Source organism: Lissotriton vulgaris, chromosome 10, assembly GCF_964263255.1.
Source record: "Lissotriton vulgaris chromosome 10, aLisVul1.2, whole genome shotgun sequence".
Taxonomy (NCBI): Eukaryota; Metazoa; Chordata; class Amphibia; order Caudata; family Salamandridae; genus Lissotriton; species Lissotriton vulgaris.
In genome coordinates this window covers 125,639,434-125,659,032 of record NC_141698.1, presented here as the reverse complement: position 1 = coordinate 125,659,032, position 19,599 = coordinate 125,639,434, and the positions used below count along the sequence as shown (strand labels likewise).

At 44.6% G+C, this 19,599-nt stretch overlaps 1 protein-coding gene across 1 annotated transcript in view; it reads right to left on the bottom strand.

Moving 5' to 3' along the window:
* The window catches only part of LOC147684823 (cytochrome P450 3A21-like), a 247,971-nt gene that overhangs the window by 219,535 nt on the left and 8,837 nt on the right, over nt 1-19,599 (bottom strand). The window contains exon 2 of the mRNA XM_086940696.1: nt 172-265. Within this exon, the coding sequence (XP_086796822.1) occupies nt 172-265 (94 nt within the window). The remainder of the gene's footprint in view (nt 1-171; nt 266-19,599) is intronic.

The following is a 19,599-nucleotide window of genomic DNA, read 5'->3' as shown; positions in this document are numbered from 1 at the left end:
TGGCCATTTGCGACCGGTAAAATGCATGATACATATGGGTCTATATTCACAAAAATTCATTAATCTAGTGAGCACATGTTCCTTGAACTCCTGACAATTTTAGTGTTGATGGATGTGTGAACAATAAAACAAGACAATGCCACAGAGAAAACTTAAAGTTTCTGCACTTACACTCCTGTACCTATGGAATGTGCCAATGAATGGGAGAGGCCTCGGTCCAGGGATCCCCACTTTCCTAAATATTCCATGTGTCCAGGTTCCATAGCTGTGGAGGAAAAGAATTTTTTTTTCAGAATCAAAAAATGGCAGCAATAAACATTTCAACCCAAAATTTGCCTTAATTTAGAGACAAAATGCTAACATTATGTAAGCAAATATCCACTGCACTACCTTTTTATTTACAATTTAGAGTCCTGTAGTATTATGAATCACAAATATGTTCATACGATATTAACAGCATAAAAGTTTGTGCCTGCTAGGACAGGGGTTGGGTGAAGTTGGTTAATTTTTTCCTTGCTTAATACAAGAATTTCTCACAAGAATTGTTGCTTTTACGTGTCTGAGTGAACATTGGTACCAGTGCAAATATAAACCCATCCAGTTTCTGCACAGCATGGCGTATGTTGTAGCATTCTGTACAGATTGGTAAATGTCCTTAGCAAAGCACACGAAGCACAAACCCAGTTTCTGTATAATCAATCAATCAATCAGGGGTTGGTAAAGCACGCTACTCACCCGTGAGGGTCTCAAGGCACTGGGGAAGGAAAAGAGGGTGGGGGCGGCTCCGGTAAGTCAAAAAGCTAGGTCTTAAGTGCCTGTTTGAAGGTCTGCATGGTTGGAGAGTGTCTTATTTCTAATGGGAGAGAGTTCCAAGCTGTGGCTGAGGTGTAACAGGAAGCTCTACCTCCAGCTCTGCTCCGGCGAACGTGGGGGACCTCTGCCAATGCAAGGTCGGCTGAGCGGAAGCTCCTTTTGGGAGCGTGGAAACTCATTCGGTTGCTGAGGTATTTGGGTCCGATGTTGTTGAGGGGTTTAAAGCCCTACAGTGTGGTTAATGTTACTAGCACAGAACACAAAGCACACACCCAGTTTCCATACAGCATGGTGAATGTAGCTAGCACAGAACATGAAGCACAAACCCAATTTCTGTACAGTGTGGTGAATGTTGCTAGCACAGAACACAACACACACATGAAGTTTCTGTGGAGCATGGTAAATGTTGCTAGAATTCGGTACAGCACGGTGAATGTTGCTAGCACTGAACACAAAGCACACACCCAGTTTCTGCACAGCATGGTGAATGTATCTAGAACCAGAACACGAAGCACAGGCCCAGTTTCTGCAGATCATGGTGAATGTTCCCAACACAAGGCACCCACCCAGTTTCTTTACAGCATGGTGAATGTTCCCAACAAAGAACACAAAGCACACATCCACTTTCTGCACAGCGTCATGAATGTAGCTAGATCAGAACACGAAGCACACACCAGGTTTCTGCACAGCTTGGTGAATGTTGCTAGCACAAAGCACACATCCGGTTTCTGCACAGCATGGTGAATGTAGCTAGAACAGAACACGAAGCACATGCCCAGTTTCTGCACAGCATGGTGAATGTAGCTAGACCAGAACACGAAGCACAGGTCCAGTTTCTGTACAGCATGATGAATGCTCCCAACACAGAACATGAAGCACACACCCAGCTTCTGTACAGCATGGTGAATGTTGCTAGCACAGACCACAAAACACAAACCCAGTTTCTGCACAGCATGGTGAATGTAGCTAGACCAGAACACGAAGCACAGGTCCAGTTTCTGTACAGCATGATGAATGCTCCCAACACAGAACATGAAGCACACACCCAGCTTCTGTACAGCATGGTGAATGTTGCTAGCACAGACCACAAAACACAAACCCAGTTTCTGTACAGCATGGTGAATGTTGCTACTGAACAAAAAGCACAAACCCAGTTTCTGCACAGCATGGTGAATGTATCTAGAACAGAACACGAAGCACAGGCCCAGTTTCTGCACAGCATGGTGAATGTCGCTAAAACAGAACATGAAGCACAGGCCCGGTTTCTATACAGCATGATGAATGCTCCCAACACAGAACACAAAGCACACATCCAGTTTCTGCACGGCATTGTGAATGTAGCTAGAACAGAACACGAAGCACATACCCAGTTTCTGCACAGCTTGGTGAATGTTGCAAGCACAAAGCATGAAGCACACATCGGGTTTCTGTACAGTATGGTGAATGTAGCAAGAACAGAACACAAAGCACAGACCCAGTTTCTGCACAGCATGGTGAATGTTGCTAGCACAAATCACAAAGCACACATCCGGTTTCTGCACAGCATTGTGAATGTAGTTAGAACAGAACACAAAGCACACACCCAGTTTCTGCACAGCATGGTGAATGTAGCTAGAACAGAACACAAAGCACAGGCCCAGTTTCTGCACAGCATGGTGAATGTAGCTAGAACAGAACACAAAGCACACACCCAGTTTCTGCACAGCTTGGTGAATGTTGCTAGCACAAAGCATACATCTGGTTTCTGCACAGCATTGTGAATGTACTTAGAACAGAAAACGAAGCGCACACCCAGTTTCTGCACAGCATGGTGAATGTAGCTAGAACATAACACGGAGCACATGCTCAGTTTCTGCACAGCTTGGTGAATGTAGCTAGAACAGAACACAGAGCACAGGCCCAGTTTCTGCACAGCTTGGTAAATGTTGCAAGCACAGAGCATGAAGCACACATCCAGTTTCTGTACAGCATGGTGAATGTAGCTAGAACAGAACACGAAGCACACACCCAGTTTCAGCACAGCTTAGTGAATGTTGCTAGCACAAAGCACAAATCTGGTTTCTGCACAGCATTGTGAATGTAGTTATAACAGAACACGAAGCACACACCCAGTTTCTGCACAGCATGGTGACTGTAGCTAGAACAGAACACGAATCACATGGCCAGTTTCTGCACAGCATTGTGAATGTAGCTAGAACAGAACACGAAGCACATGCCCAGTTTCTGCACAGCATTGTGAATGTAGCTAGAACATAACACAGAGCACAGGCCCAGTTTCTGCACAGCTTGGTGAATGTTGCAAGCACAGAGCATGAAGCACACATCCAGTTTCTGTACAGCATGGTGAATGTAGCAAGAACAGAACACGAAGCACACACCCAGTTTCAGCACAGCTTAGTGAATGTTGCTAGCACAAAGCACAAATCTGGTTTCTGCACAGCATTGTGAATGTAGTTAGAACAGAACACGAAGCACACACCCAGTTTCTGCACAGCATGGTGACTGTAGCTAGAACAGAACACGAATCACATGGCCAGTTTCTGCACAGCATTGTGAATGTAGCTAGAACAGAACACGAAGCACATGCCCAGTTTCTGCACAGCATGGTGAATGTAGCTAGACCAGAACACGAAGCACAGGCCCAGTTTCTGTACATCATGGTGAATGTTCCCAACACAGAACACAAAGCACACACCCAGTTTCTGTACAGCATGGTGAATGTTGCTAGCACAGACCACAAAACACAAACCCAGTTTCTGTACAGCATGGTGAATGTTGCTAGCACTGAACACAAAGCACACACCCAGTTTCTGCACAGCATGGTGAATGTATCTAGAACAGAACACGAAGCACCGGCCCAGTTTCTGCACAGCATGGTGATTGTAGCTAGAACAGAACATGAAGCACAGGCCCAGTTTCTGTACAGCATGATGAATGTTCCCAACACAGAACACAAAGCACACATCTAGTTTCTGCACAGCATCGTGAATGTAGCTAGAACAGAACACGAAGCACATACCCAGTTTCTGCACAGTTTAGTGAATGTTGCTAGCACGAAGCACACACCCAGTTTCTGCACAGTATGGTGAATGTAGCTAGAACACAACACGAAGCATTTGCCTAATTTCTGCACAGCATATTGAATGTAGCTAGAACAGAACACGAAGCACACACACAGTTTCTGCACAGCTTGGTGAATGTTACTAGCACAAAGCACAAATCCGGTTTCTGCACAGCATTGTGAATGTACTTAGAACAGAAAACGAAGCACACATCCGGTTTCTGTACAGCATGGTGAATGTAGCTAGAACAGAACACGAAGCACTTGCCCAGTTTCTGTACAGCATGGTGACTGTAGCTAGAACAGAACATGGAGCACAGGCCCAGCTTCTGCACAGCTTGGTGAATGTTGCAGGCACAAAGCATGAAGCACACATCCGGTTTCTGCACAGCATGGTGAATGTAGCTAGAACAGAACACAAAGCACACACCCAGTTTCTGCACAGCATGGTGAATGTTGCTAGCACAAAGCACACATCCGGTTTCTGTACAGCATGGTGAATGTAGTTAGAACTGAACACGAAGCACACACCCAGTTTCCGCACAGCATGGTGAATGTAGCTAGAACAGAACACAAAGCACATGCTTAGTTTCTGCACAGCATGGTGAATGTAGCTAGAACAGAACACGAAGCACTTGCCCAGTTTCGGCACAGCATGGTGAATGTTGCTAGAACAGAACATGAAGCACACACCCAGTTTCTGCACAGCATGTTGAATGCTGCTAGCACAAAGCACACATCCGGTTTCTGTACAGCATGGTGAATGTAGTTAGAACAGAACACACACCCAGTTTGTGCACAGCATGGTGAATGTAGCTAGAACAGAACACGAAGCACACACCCAGTTTGTGCACAGCATGGTGAATGTAGCTAGAACAGAACACGGAGCACATGCGCAGTTCCTGCACAGCATGGTGAATGTAGCTAGAACAGAACACAGAGCACAGTCCCAGTTTCTGCACGGCATGGACAATGTAGCTAGAACAGAACACTAAGCACTTGCCCAGTTTCTGCACAGCATGGTGACTGTAGCTAGACCAGAACACAAAGTACACATCCAGTTTCTGTACCGCATGGTGAATGTAGCTAGAACAGAACACGAAGCACACACCCAGTTTCAGCACAGCTTGGTGAATGTTGCTAGCACAAATCACAAAGCACACATCCGGTATCTGCACAACATTGTGAATGTAGTTAGAACAGAACACGAAGCACACACCCAGTTTCTGCACAGCATGGTGAATGTAGCTAGAACAGAACACGGAGCACAGGCCCAGTTTCTGCACAGTTTGGTGAATGTTGCAAGCACAGAGCATGAAGCACACACCCAGTTTCTTCACAGCATGGTGAATGTAACTAGAACAGAACACGAAACACAGGCCCAGTTTCAGTAGCATGGTGAATGTTCCTAACACAGAACACAAAGCACACACCCAGTTTCTGTACAGCATGGTGAATGTTGCTAGAACAGAACACAAAGCACACACCCAGTTTCTGCACAGCATGTTGAATGCTGCTAGCACAAAGCACACATCCGGTTTCTGTACAGCATGGTGAATGTAGTTAGAACAGAACACACACCCAGTTTCTGCACAGCATGGTGAATGTAGCTAGAACAGAACACGAAGCACACACCCAGTTTGTGCACAGCATGGTGAATGTAGCTAGAACAGAACACGGAGCACATGCGCAGTTTCTGCACAGCATGGTGAATGTAGCTAGAACAGAACACAGAGCACAGGCCCAGTTTCTGCACAGCATGGTGAATGTAGCTAGAACAGAACACTAAGCACTTGCCCAGTTTCTGCACAGCATGGTGACTGTAGCTAGACCAGAACACAAAGTACACATCCAGTTTCTGTACCGCATGGTGAATGTAGCTAGAACAGAACACGAAGCACACACCCAGTTTCAGCACAGCTTGGTGAATGTTGCTAGCACAAATCACAAAGCACACATCCGGTATCTGCACAGCATTGTGAATGTAGTTAGAACAGAACACGAAGCACACACCCAGTTTCTGCACAGCATGGTGAATGTAGCTAGAACAGAACACGGAGCACAGGCCCAGTTTCTGCACAGTTTGGTGAATGTTGCAAGCACAGAGCATGAAGCACACACCCAGTTTCTTCACAGCATGGTGAATGTAACTAGAACAGAACACGAAACACAGGCCCAGTTTCAGTAGCATGGTGAATGTTCCTAACACAGAACACAAAGCACACACCCAGTTTCTGTACAGCATGGGTAATGTAGCTAGAACAGAATACAAAGCATACACCCAGTTTCTGTACACCTTGGTGAATGTTGCTAGTACAAAGCACAAAGCACACATCCGGTTTCATTGGTTCCCTGATGGTGTTTAAGTCATATACTTGGAGTAGGTGTAACGAAAACAGAGAAATACGCTAACCATCGGTAACCAGACAACCAAGTCTAGGGGAGAATATGCATGTGTAATAAACATTAAGTGAATGCTTTTTTTATCACCTGCAAAAAGTGGATGCTTGGTTTAACGTCTGAAAATGGGTAAACATATCATTCGCATTTACGCTCAGTGTCCACGCGCTACGGCCGCGCCGAATGTGCGCCAAAGGTGAGCCCGTCTACGCCCGTCCACGCCTGGACCGCGCCCAGCGCCAGACCCCCTGGCCCCCGCCCCACCCACCCCACCCGCATTACATACGCCGCCTCCACCCTCCTAGCCCTTAACCCCGGCCAACTCTCAAACTGCACCCAAGCCGCCCCTGGACACACCCATGGACCCTTCACATGCAACTCCTGCAAGTGTGACGGCACCAAGACCAACTCCTCATCCACTAACACCAAACAGAGATCTGACACCAACCACCTAAAATGCATCCTGCTCAACACCCGCTCGGTCCACAGACACACCATCGACCTCTGGAATCTACTAGACACCACTTCTCCGGACGTCGCCTTCCTAACTGAAACATGGATGAACGCCTCCTCAGCCCCAGACATCACCATAGCCATCCCGGACGGATACAAGATCATCCGAAAAGACCGCAACAAACAAACAGGAGGCGGCATCGCTATCGTCCACAAGAATTCCATCCGCATCTCAACCAGCTCAGACGCCAACCTCGCTAGCGCCAAACACCTTCACTTCCAGATCCACACCGACCCCAAGACCACTCTCAGAGGCACCCTCCTCTACAGACCACCTGGACCCCGTGCACAATTCTGTGAAGACATCACTGACTTTATCACCCCACACGCCCTCCCCTCAGAGGACTACATTCTATTGGGAGACCTAAATTTTCACCTGGAAAAAAACAACGACAGCAACACCACCGCCCTTCTGGACAATCTCGCCAACCTAGGACTCAAACAACTTGTTAATACCCCCACTCACCACGCAGGTCACACACTCGACCCTATCTTCACCTCCAGCAAACATATCTCCTTCAGTCACACCACAACTCTCCACTGGACGGACCACAGCTGCGTTCACTTTATCTACAATAAGACCACAACCCACAACCATCCTCAACCTACTCTGCGAAGAAACTTGAACAAAATCACCATCGACCAGATCTCCTCATCGCTTCTTCAAAACCCCCCTGCCCACTCTTCGAACTCCAACAAAGCAGCCATTAACCTCACTCAATGGCTAACCAACAGCGCCGACATCCTAGAACCCCTGAAAAAACGTCAAACAAACTAGGCAACAAAAACGCCCCCTGGTTTAACGACGATCTTAGGAAATCCAAGAAACTTTGTCGCTCCCTTGAGAAGGCCTGGAAAAAAGACCCAAACACCAGCACCAGGGACGCCTTCAAAAACGCCACCCGCATACACCACCAACTGATCCGGACTGCCAAGAAAGCCGCATTCAAAGACCGACTAGACAACAACGCCCACGGCAGCAAGGAATTATTCAACATCGTCAAAGAGTTTACCAACCCCACGGCCAACTCCAACGACATCACTCCCTCTCAAACCCTTTGCGACTCCCTAGCTTCGTTCTTCCACGACAAAATCGCAGACATCCACAACAGCTTCGACAACCAACCCGGAGACCAACCCACCCAACCTTCTGCCGTACCTTCACCCCCCTTGAACTTCCTTAATGAATGGAACCCAATCTCCACTGAGGACACCATCCGCCTGATGAACTCCATCCACTCTGGATCCCCCACAGACCCATGCCCTCACCACATCTTCAACAAAGCAGATTCCATCATAGCACCACACCTCCGAGACGTCATCAACTGCTCCCTCAACTCCGCCACCTTCCCGGAAAGCTGGAAACATGCCGAACTCAGCGCACTCCTGAAAAAACCCACAGCAGACCCCACCGAACTCAAAAACTACCGCCCCATCTCGCTCCTTCCATTCCCGGCCAAAGTCATCAAGAAAGCTGTTAACAACCAACTCGCCGCCTTCCTCGAAACCAACAAATCCCTCGACTCCTCACAGTCCGGCTTCCGAGCCGAACACAGCACAGAGACCGCCCTCATCGCAGCTACAGATGACATTCGAACTCTACTGGACAATGGAGACACAGTCGCCCTCATCCTCCTCGACCTCTCCGCAGCCTTCGACACAGTCTGTCATAGCACCCTGATACAACGCCTCAGAAACATCGGAATCCAGGGAAAAGCACTGGAATGGATCACCTCATTCCTTGCCGGAAGAACCCAGAGAGTCCGCCTCCCACCATTCAAGTCAGAGGCCACTGAAGTCATTTGCGGCGTCCCACAAGGATCCTCACTCAGTCCCACCGTCTTCAACGTATACATGAGCCCCCTCGCAGCCATCGCACGCCAACATAACCTCAACATCATCTCCTATGCTGATGACACTCAACTTATCCTCTCACTCACCAAAGACCCCAACACCGCCAAAACCAACCTACATGAAGGAATGAAAGAAGTAGCCGAGTGGATGAAGCACAGCCGTCTGAAACTGAATACCGACAAAACAGAGGTCCTTATCTTAGGTACCTCCCCCTCTGCCTGGGACGACTCTTGGTGGCCAGAGTCCCTTGGAAAAGCACCCGTCCCGACAGACCACGCACGGAACCTGGGCGTCATTCTGGACTCCTCACTCTCGATGACCAGACAAGTCAACGCCATTTCTTCATCTTGCTGCAACATTCTTCGCATGCTTAAAAAAACATTTCGCTGGATCCCCACCGAAACTAGAAAAACGGTCACCCACGCACTGGTTACAAGCCGCCTGGACTACGGAAACACCCTATACGCCGGCACACCACAAAACTCCAGAAAAAACTCCAACGCATCCAGAACGCATCAGCCAGACTCATACTTGACATCCCGCGTAACGACCACATATCTGATCACCTGAAAAACCTCCGCTGGCTCCCCATCAATAAGAGGATAACATTCCGCCTCCTAACCCACGCACACAAAGCACTTTACAAACTTGGACCCGATTGCCTCAACACACGACTTTCCGTCTACACCCCCTCCCGCCAGCTGCGCTCCTCCAACCAAGCCCTTGCTGCTGTACCTCGCATCAACAAAACCACCATGGGAGGAAGATCTTTCTCCTACCTGGCGGCTAAAATCTGGAACTCACTTCCCATTCACCTTCGCCTCACTCAGAGCCACCCAGCATTCAGAAAGCAACTTAAAACTTGGATATTCGACAAGTAATCCCCCACCCTTCTCCAAGCGCCTTGAGACCCTCCGGGTATGTAGCGCGCTATATAAATTAATTGAATTGAATTGAAATGTTACATTTGCAGTTTTATCACAATTTGTGGTTGAAGTAACTCAACTACCAATTAGTAGTATTCCCACAAAGGATTAAGAAAGCTCCATATAAGCAGAGTCAATAAAATATTTTTTCTCATTGAGCCACATTGGTTAAACACAGGTCTCTACAGTTGTAAGTTGTGCAAATTCACACAAATGTTGCATTTCTAAAAGCTGGTAGGTGCTTGCAATTTAGGTGATATGCTGCCAAACATGTAACTTGGCTCAGGTTTGCACATTTGCCCGGTTTTTGGGGTGTTATGTGGGTGTATTTGGACTAAATGTGTTTAATTTCAGCAAGCACTGGCAAAGCCAATAGACGTGGCATTAATGTGCTAATGCATGCACACTGAATGTTTTCAGGTGTGTATGTGTTACCAAATGAAGGGTAGGCATATTGGCCTTCCCAATGCATGTTCAGCTAGGTTCTCCTGAGATACTGTGTTCATGTTTTAGAGGCGGAGTTCTCACAGCAACATCATGACAAGTAGCAGAGAGAGCAGGTACATCGCTCTCTCCTTTATAACTGGCCATATTCTGTTTGCATCATATTTCTAATGTTGCATAGATTTATAATGTAAATGTAGTAGTATTTGTATACGCACTGAATCGACCCCCGAAGGGGTATCTCAGGCGCTTGTATGCATACCTCTGTGGAACCCTTCCTGGCTTTTTCCTGTAAAGTGCCCACTCCTGGGCACCCCCAAGGTGAAGCCAGGCATCCTAGCGTTGTTGGGGCCGTAGTGGAGATTAAGCAAGCTATTGCCCAGAGTTGCAGACTGGGACCCATGATTAGAATAGGCACTGAGGCGAGAATTAGCAGGTCCGCGGAAATTGAGCTCAAGACCCGCTGAGGCAGGAATTGAACCCTGGTCCCGGGCCAGACCTCTGCATCAGGGTCTGCCGCTCTAACCATTGAGCCACGCTTCTCCTTTGTTTATGTGAGTGTGCGTGTGTTGGCGAGCCCATGTGTTTATTCTACGTGGGTGTTTTGTGGCGGTTTGTATCACAGTGTAGGATGGATGTGTGTGTGTTTGGGCAGATTGTATGTCTTCTGGTCACATTATTTTTTATAACCATTTTTATATAGTGCCATTCACATGAGCACCAGTTAAATTACTCACGGTCACTTTATTAAAACACTAAAGACAAGTACAATTGTGTAATTGTACATTATCGGTGATCTAATCTGTATTCGTAAGTGGAAGTCCGAGACTGAAATCAGCTAAAGTCTGCTTCTACCATATTCATGGTCGTGCGGACGCATTCCCATTACCTCTTCTCTGTTCCTCTAATTATGAAATGAGGCATTCATGCCTGTCGCAGACAGTATATTTTATACAATACTAAAAAGAGTAGGCTTTGCGACAGCCCATGTGCATGATTAGATGGTTTGATTCTTAATCTCTGTTCCCTGCTCCTGCCCAGTATTTGTCAAAAGCTTGTTTACTCTTGCTTTTGATTGGCTACGGTTTATCTTATCTCGCAAGTGCTGACACTTACTTATTTGACTTTTAGCTGTTCTTTACATAACACAATGGACTTCAGCACCTGCTTAACTCGGAGTGTTTCAGACTAAAAGGATTCTGTCCCTCGGTTCAGGAGGCCTGGCCACTAAGGTCGTGAATGAACTTACACGGGGCCCCCATGTCATCAATGAGGTGGTGTCCGGTCCAAACTATAGCTTTAGAGGGGTTGTTCTATTTCCTTTCAGTTTATCCACTTGAACTAACACGTCTGAAAACTGATTTGCAAAAGAAAAACTAAGCATGGGCGGAAAATCCATTCCGCTCGCAGATTTTGCGGATTTTCGGTAAATTCGCAATCCGCGAAATTCGCGAATTTCCCGCAAAATCCGCGAGCGGAACGGATTGGGTCAAAAGTTCAAGCTGACTTTTGTAACTCTTTTAGAATGGCGCCGGCAAGCTGCCAGAGCCATTCTAAAATAGTTACAAAAGTCAGCTTTAACAGGAAGCTCTAATAGATAAAGTAAAGCAGGTGCTCGAGTTGAAGCTCAAATTCAGTTACACAATCATTAATCACCCCAAACTTGGGGTGATTAATGATTGTTTCGGTTACACAATCATTAATCACCCCAAACTTGGGGTGATTAATGATTGTGTCACTTAATTTGACCTTCAACTCGAGCACCTGCTTTACTTTATCTATTAGTGCTTCCTGTTGAAGCTCTTTGTAGCTATTTTAGAATGGCGCTGGCAGCTTGCCGGCGCCATTCTAACTGGGGCTGAGGGCAGAAGGGCACAAAAGTGGGACAGAGGGCAGAAGGGGACAAAAAATGAGTGGGGCAGAGGGCAGAAGGGCACAGAAACGAGTGGTACAGAGGGCAGAAGGGCATAAAAAACGAGAGGGTGGCAGTGATTAACCAGGCAAAAAAAAACAGCGAACACGCAAAGCGCCCCGCGAACACCCGCGAACACGCAAAAATTTAAAAATCCGCAAATTCGCATGAACTTGCGAATTTTGCGGATCGTGAATTCGCAAATCAGCAAATTCGCAGAACTCGAATTCGCAAAATTCGTCCATGCTTAAGAAAAACCCACGACTGCAGCATTTGGAACTTAATGAAATGGGGTCTTCTGAAACTACACTTACCAGACTGTAAGAAAAGATTCTGCATTGATTGTCTGCAAGAGCAGTACATTGCGATGCACAAAAGTCTTTAAAAGAGGGATAATGTTTACAAGATTTTTGCTGTGTGTCTCAGAAGGCTGTCACAGGTGTGCCTAAGGGCAAGTTTGTGATGCAACTGTCATTATCCAAGAGGCCTGCCCCTCATTTAATCAACCACAGTAGGATAAAAGGCCGAGCCTCTCAATAGGACTACGAAACAGGGAAAGTCAGTTTACACACACATCACTGTAGCTGACGTATTAGCCTACACAGCTACCATAGGAAACCAAAAAAGGCATTAAATGCAAGGAGTAATATCTGTTGAGAATTCAAAGTAATTTACCAAGAAACTTCAGAAGAATATTTGCAATAGTGAATAATGGATGACGCAAGCGCAGGTGCGCAGGGATGGTGCAAGGAGGGAGGGGTGTGTGGAGGAGGGAATACGAAGTTCCTGCTTCTTAAAGGCTCAAATGAACGGGTAAAAATATACTGAACAAGTCTCTAGTTGTTGAAATAATTGTTAGTGCTTTAGAAAAATAGGGCATATGAAATACTAGCTCTGCTTTTCTTGTTGGTTAATAATCCCAACAGATTTGATGACAGCCAGTACAGGTTCTCACTGGTCCCACACAGCTTGGGTTACCGTAGCTGACCACGCCTTCTTTTCACTAACCAAACTGGTAGTAATAGCAGAAATAATACGGCACCTGACAAGACACAGCAAGCATTGGCAAAGCCAATCAGACTTGACAATGCAAGATCTATTGACTTTGTCAATGTCAATGTGTTTCAGCATTGTATGGTCAGAAGGTAAGTGCTCCAAAGGCAGATGTAGCACACAAGCGCCCGCAGCTGATGCACCATTACTTCTTTGTGTAACCACTGGCATAAATGAACAAGGTATCCCAAATGAAATTTACCATTTGGTAGAGAGCAAAACTCAATATGAAATGAGTCAAATCCCTTTAACAAGTGTTGCCAAAATGACCTAATAAAATCATGATACTTATTTTGCTTACGTCTCGAGAGCAGAAGGTACTGTCTGCCTTAGTGCAATTCATCTTATGACTTACATGTTACACATGCATGCCTGCTGCAGGCACTCAACCCTCTGAGCTATCCTACTGGCTAGAAGTATCACAGCCAACAATAATCAACATGCAGAAATCCCTGCACGAGTAGATTCAAATTCAGGAATCCTTTATTAAATCTATTCCCTCTTCCTACTACATGATGTTTTGCGGGTCACTGTTGTGTCTATCTGGTTTGACATAAACATGGTATAGTCTGACCATACCTCCCTTCCAGTCAATGAATTGGATTTACAACCACCACCTAGATGTCAAGGCCATTGCAAGAAACTGGTAAGCCAGCTGATTAGGCCACTGTACTGTTATCACTGGGTCACATGGCCAGATCCTAGCAGGGCCAACTCAGCCTTCGGAAGTTCTGAGATTGATAAAATGAATTCTGTAAATTTGTGTAGCTGTAACGAATTCTTGCAGTACTTAGATATGTCACCCTTAAAGTGTTATGTATTGGCAGCAGAGTAGCATGGGTTGCCAGCGCCCGGGGCAAGGCGAGTATCCTTCCATTTTTCTTTTAAAATGTTGTAACCCTATTAAAATGTTGCGCCCCTAAACATGCCCATAAGAATTCTGCCCCGGGGGCAACCACCCCTTCAGCCCCGCCCAAGCTACGCCACTGTGTATTAGTATTGTATTATTTTTTACTACTGTTGGTATGCACAGTAGGGCTTACAGGCTGTGCACGTGCAAAGTGCCTCTATGGTGACCCTGGAAGGTTGCAGTTTCAAAATCTGTAATGTGAATTTAATTTGGTGCTGACATCAACATTTACATCTCAAAGGGGGGGTGTCGTCTGTTGAAAATACCTCTGTTTATTTTATCTTGCAATAAGCCTTATACTGATCATTTTCTTTTCACCTGTAATTCTGCAACATAACCAACCTTGTGCTTACTTGTGTGCTGTATTCTAAACTACATAACGCTTACTATACAGATGCACTCCAGCGCCCTAGAGTGCAGTTTGTGGCATGAGGCCATCCAGTGAATTGAAATAAGCCCTTCTCGGCCAGTTTTATTACTTTTATTAGTAATCAGTGAGCCTGTTATGATATATTTCTATTTTTTGTAACTATCTCATGGGTGGGGAGGTCGGAGTGAGAATGAGTGAATGAAGGGCAGCTGAAACAAAGCGGTCATGTGAACTTGCAAGAAAATGGAGTCCATGGAGGGAATTGCTAACTTTCTTGATCTCTTCCTGCAAATGCTCCGCTGGTAATTGAAAAACATGCAGTGGCTTGAAAAGCAAGATAAGAATATGATGTACAGTCCTGCTCCATTACAGTCGGAGAAGCACAGGGCAAGCAGCCACAGGGGAGCGGGTGGGAGCAAGCGACAGTGGGAGGAGGGTGATTGGGGGACAGGATAAGAAAAAATGCAGAGTGGGGGAGAGCAGTATCACGACGGTTGGAGAAACCCAGTGCAAGCAGACATGGGGGTGCAGGATGGAGAAAGTGACAGAGGGAGGAGGGTGATTGGGTGACAGAACATGAAATGAGATTAAAACATGAATTACAGGTCTGTTTACAGAATCAGTGTGGCACTCGGAGCGAGTGAAAACACGACCACTCCTGTGGTGGGCTCTAAAACAAAGCAAAAATGAGCTCCTAAAATGGTCATTAAATGGGAGGAGTGGATGGATAGTAGTAATTGGTCCATGCTCTCGGGGAGGTCTAAGCACAGGAAGAGGCATGACTCATGTATACCATGTACAAATGGGGAGAAAGATTAGGAGACTGGGTTGAAGACCACAAAGTATATACAACATGTCTCTTTCAAGACAGTGCATGGGCTGTCTAGAGCTATGACCTAAAAAGGAGCACCTTCTGACACAATAAGCATGATGTTAGCATACCAGACCTTGAAATACAAAGGTATATTAATGAATGGCTGAAATACTTAGTGTGATTATTTCAGGATCTATGTGATTATTCCAGGATCTACATGCGTCACTCAGCCGCAGACTTTCATCTATCATCCAGCACCCTTTGAACAACACAACCCCGTCCTGAAGACGATCCCAACTAAGGAGGATCGAAACGTCGTCGACAACACAGCGCAATACATGGCGCACTTTCTCCAATGGCTCATTTGAATCTTGTATTATCTTAAAAAGTCACTATCGTAACCTAACTTACCCTTAGGCCACATGCCTCTACTCACTGTATATATTTTGCACAGTCACTCACCTTGCGCCGTTCACGCTGTCCATTATTGTCACTTGCGTCGCTTCCTATGTCACCTGCACATACTTGAGCACCAAGTACAATCGGGTTATTATTGATTTTTTCGTACAGTGCTGCTATAACTGTATCACTTTCTTCCCCCTCTTTCAGTTAAAAAGTATATGCTGAATAACAACCAATATCTAAAATTGTTTCAAGTCTCCTTATTTCTGTACCAGTAGTGCTTTCAGCATACTTGCTTAATTGTCTCCAGAATAATACCTGTTGGGATACTGTTTGTTTTCTCTACCTTCGTACCCTATTCCCGACGTGGTTTACGGGTTATACTCCTGTAGTATTTCACTAAACTGACCAGTACCTAAGCAGGAACGAAAAAATAAAATGATAATAATATTGCGTTATCATTTTTTTTCCTTTTTAAACTGTCCGCAGAGCAGTGTGGCGATGCTCCACCGCATTAGCGCCTTAGCAGAGGAGCATACTTTATATCATCTACCTTAAACTTCGCCATTTATAGTGGTTTAGAGGGTTGAGTTTAAAACCTGTACAGTCCACGCTGCGTGGCCTATTCATAAACTGCATTTCATAATATGTAAAGGAGTACTACACACATACTACTAAATGCTATTTACAAACCTACAGCCAGAGGCCTCAATCTCCATTGTATTTTTTCTGTGTGGAGAACTCTGACACAGTGATGGAGATACCTAGACATGTAGGTATATGAGGTATATGTTTTAATAGTAAATGCAGGAGGGCCAATGGGGGAAGTATCTGGAGAATAGAGAATACTTAAAGGGGGGAGGTTATGGTGGTGCATGCTAATACAACCACACTCCCACAAAAGAGTAAGTTTTCTGCTATTCACAGACTACACTTCTAAAGTTACTAAGACTTCAAGGGTGTAAACCTAGGCTCATATATACTCCAGCCCTAGCCTTTGAGTAAGTCAAATAGAACACAAGACCAATCACTGGAACAGCAACACACTCCTATAGAAAACAGTGAAGGTAGCGAAATAAATAAATACCCCACAGAATCTGATGTTTAATTAATTATTTTATTTGACATTTACATTGTAATTAAATTCTATATGTATATATATATATATATATATGTTTATATTTAAAGTCTATTTTGTTAGTTTAAAATGTAATACTAAATGTAACCTTTATTAAAAAATGGAAAACAATTTAATTAAATCATTGCATATTAAAATGTCTGACATATAAAAAAATACAAATGTTGGTGAGAATGAGACTTTTTATAATTATTATTTAAAAGTATTTATAAATTAAATGTATATATTTGAAATAATGATTGAATACCTATTTCATATGATGAGTCAGTGTGCTCTGTCTAACCTTTTAAAATATTCTTTCGAGGTTATTAAATCATATTCTAAATTTATTTACATTTATACATGAAAATATATCTATATATATATTTTTTTAAGAATAATAAACCCATATGGAGATATCTGCCATGGTGGCAAAATCACCACCTACCTGTGTAAAGTTACTAGTAGTAACTTTAAACTCACAGGTGCTTAGTTAAAAACTGCATTTTGTAGTACATGTAATAGTAATACAATAGTACTACTAAATGTACCAGAAAATGCTATTCACAAACCTACATTTAGAGGGGCCTGCCTCTGTCTCTCCTGTTTTTATGTTCGCAATCTTCGTTCTGACTGCAGAGATCTACACACATGTACGCCTTTGTTTTTGTAGTAAATGTGGGTAAAATAGGGGGAAGTGGCGGAAAAATGTACAATACTAACTACTAAAAGGAGAGTAAGGGGAGCACAGGAGGGTTTAAGAGAGGGGTAAAGAGGAGTTTGGGAGGGAGAGTGAGCCTATTCCCTTTCACCAACTGCACTTCTGATGTTATTACAGCCAAAAGGACCCAAAACTGTTGTAAATGTACTGTAGCCCAGATCTAGAGTAAGTCCAGCACCTCATATGGACAACCACTGGTACTGCAAAGCACTCTTTTAGGAAATAGTGGAGGAAGGACTTAAAATAGAACCTCATACTAAATAACAGTAACATTATTTAATGTGGCTACATCCACTAGTTTCAGGGTGGGGACATGTAATTCTCTACTTTGTAGTAAATTAGCATTCTGAAATAGTGAATAGCCAAAAGTAGTAAAATGATTACAAAGAAAAGTTACATGTATAGATTTACTCAATTGTAAATTTACCTTTGTGAATAGGCACAGTAAATCCTATTGTAGGAAGCTTCACCATATATATGAGAGGGTGGAGACATGTAACTACACATTTCTGTAAATTTACACTAAAATATTGTGAATAGCAAAAGAGTCAGTTACATCTTGGTATAGTGAGTGGGGATTTGCATCTAGGTGTAGTAGTAGTAGATATGTGTATTTATTTGTGCTCAGACACCTATGTCCTAAGTTTAAAAGAGTTTAAAGATTTATTGCACAGTTAATAAAAACTCACAATTATTAAAACAAGCTGATTTATAAGACAATCTCTAACTAAAATGTTTGTGATTAAAATAACAGGTGAGTTCTCCTTGTTAATTAATAAAACACATTTTGGTTTGTTGCTGTCCATTGGGGCGACTGGATGCTAACAGTTTTTAGTTTTAAGCTGGGCTTCCAGTTGGCCCGGCAGCTGATTCTTTTAGTCTGTTAGCCACAGTGTCAAAGAATGTTGTTGTTCTACAGTTTAACTGGGTTTCTCCAGGGTTAAAGCAGAGCATCACAGCCTGCCTGCAGCTTGTTATTCCCTTCTGAATCCATAGGGGCCGAAGCAGGTAGCGTCTTATATCCAGAATTTTTGTGCAGATGCAGATTATGTGTGTCAAGTCCTCTTTTCCAGTAGAGCAGAGTCAGCAGCATTTTGCTGCGTTTTCTCTTTTCCATCGGTATATTGCCAAGGCGCATATTGAGGAACTTATGTTTTGTTGTCTGTGTAAGACCCGTTGTTAAATACTGTTGTGCCTTGAGAGCTGTGTAGCCTTCCAATACCACCCATCCATGTGCTCTCTTAGCAAGAGTTGCTTTGTCATCGATAGATGAGACCATCTTGGTGATCTTCGATACCATTTTTTTAAAAGTCTTGGGATCAGTTGCTGACTCCCATAAGCTTGTTAGTCCTAGCGTCTCCAATGATTCCATTAGATATTTTCTTGCTGGTGAATTTTCTCTAATGGATAGTTCAGTCCACAGGTGGGTGTTTAGGGCTCCATACTCTGCGTCTCTGATTTTCCGCCAGCTTTTAATGTGTGCGCCTCTTCTCTCCACCGTTTGTTTCTGCAGCCCGAATTCAAGGCGGATTTGGGCAGGCGAGGTGTAAGTGGGCAGATGGAATATTGCCCTGTAGGCTCGACTGATGGTGTTGTCTAGTGTTGTTGCGTCTTTACCAAGCATGGGTTCGCTGCCGTAGGTGAGCATCGGCTGTAGGCGAACTCTTATTACCTGTAGGAGGGGGCCCAGTGTCCGGTCGGGAAGAGCTTTCTGCAACGGCTTTACCGACAGATGGAATGTCGTGCCTTTCCGCCGGATAGCCTCTAGTTATTGTTTAAATGAGCCATTGCTATCTAGTATGACGCCTAAGTATTTATAGGAGGTTACCTGCTCTAGCTTCTGTCCATTCAGTAGCCATGTAAAGTTCCGTTTTCTGTGGTGGTTAATTATCATGATTTTTGTTTTGTTTAGGTTAATTGGCAGTGAGTTATTTTTGGAAAACGTGTTAGTTTTGTCCAGCAGGTGTTGAAGGCCTATAGGGGACCGGCTAATGAGAACTAAATCGTCTGCATAAAGAAGATTTGACAATGTGGTGTTGCCCAGCCGTGGTCCATGAGATTTATCTGCATCTAGCTCTCCGGGAAGATCTGCAAGGAAAAGGTTGAACAACATTGGGGCTAGGATGCAGACTTGTTTCAGTCCTTTGCTGGTCCCAATTTCTCTTGAAAGGTGTGTCCCAGGTCCCAGTTTTATCCTGACCCAGGTGTTACTGTATAGCAGTATTAACTGCTGTAGGAGTGGGCCTGGGATTCCCCAAACGCTCAGTTTCTGCCAGAGTTTGTGACGGT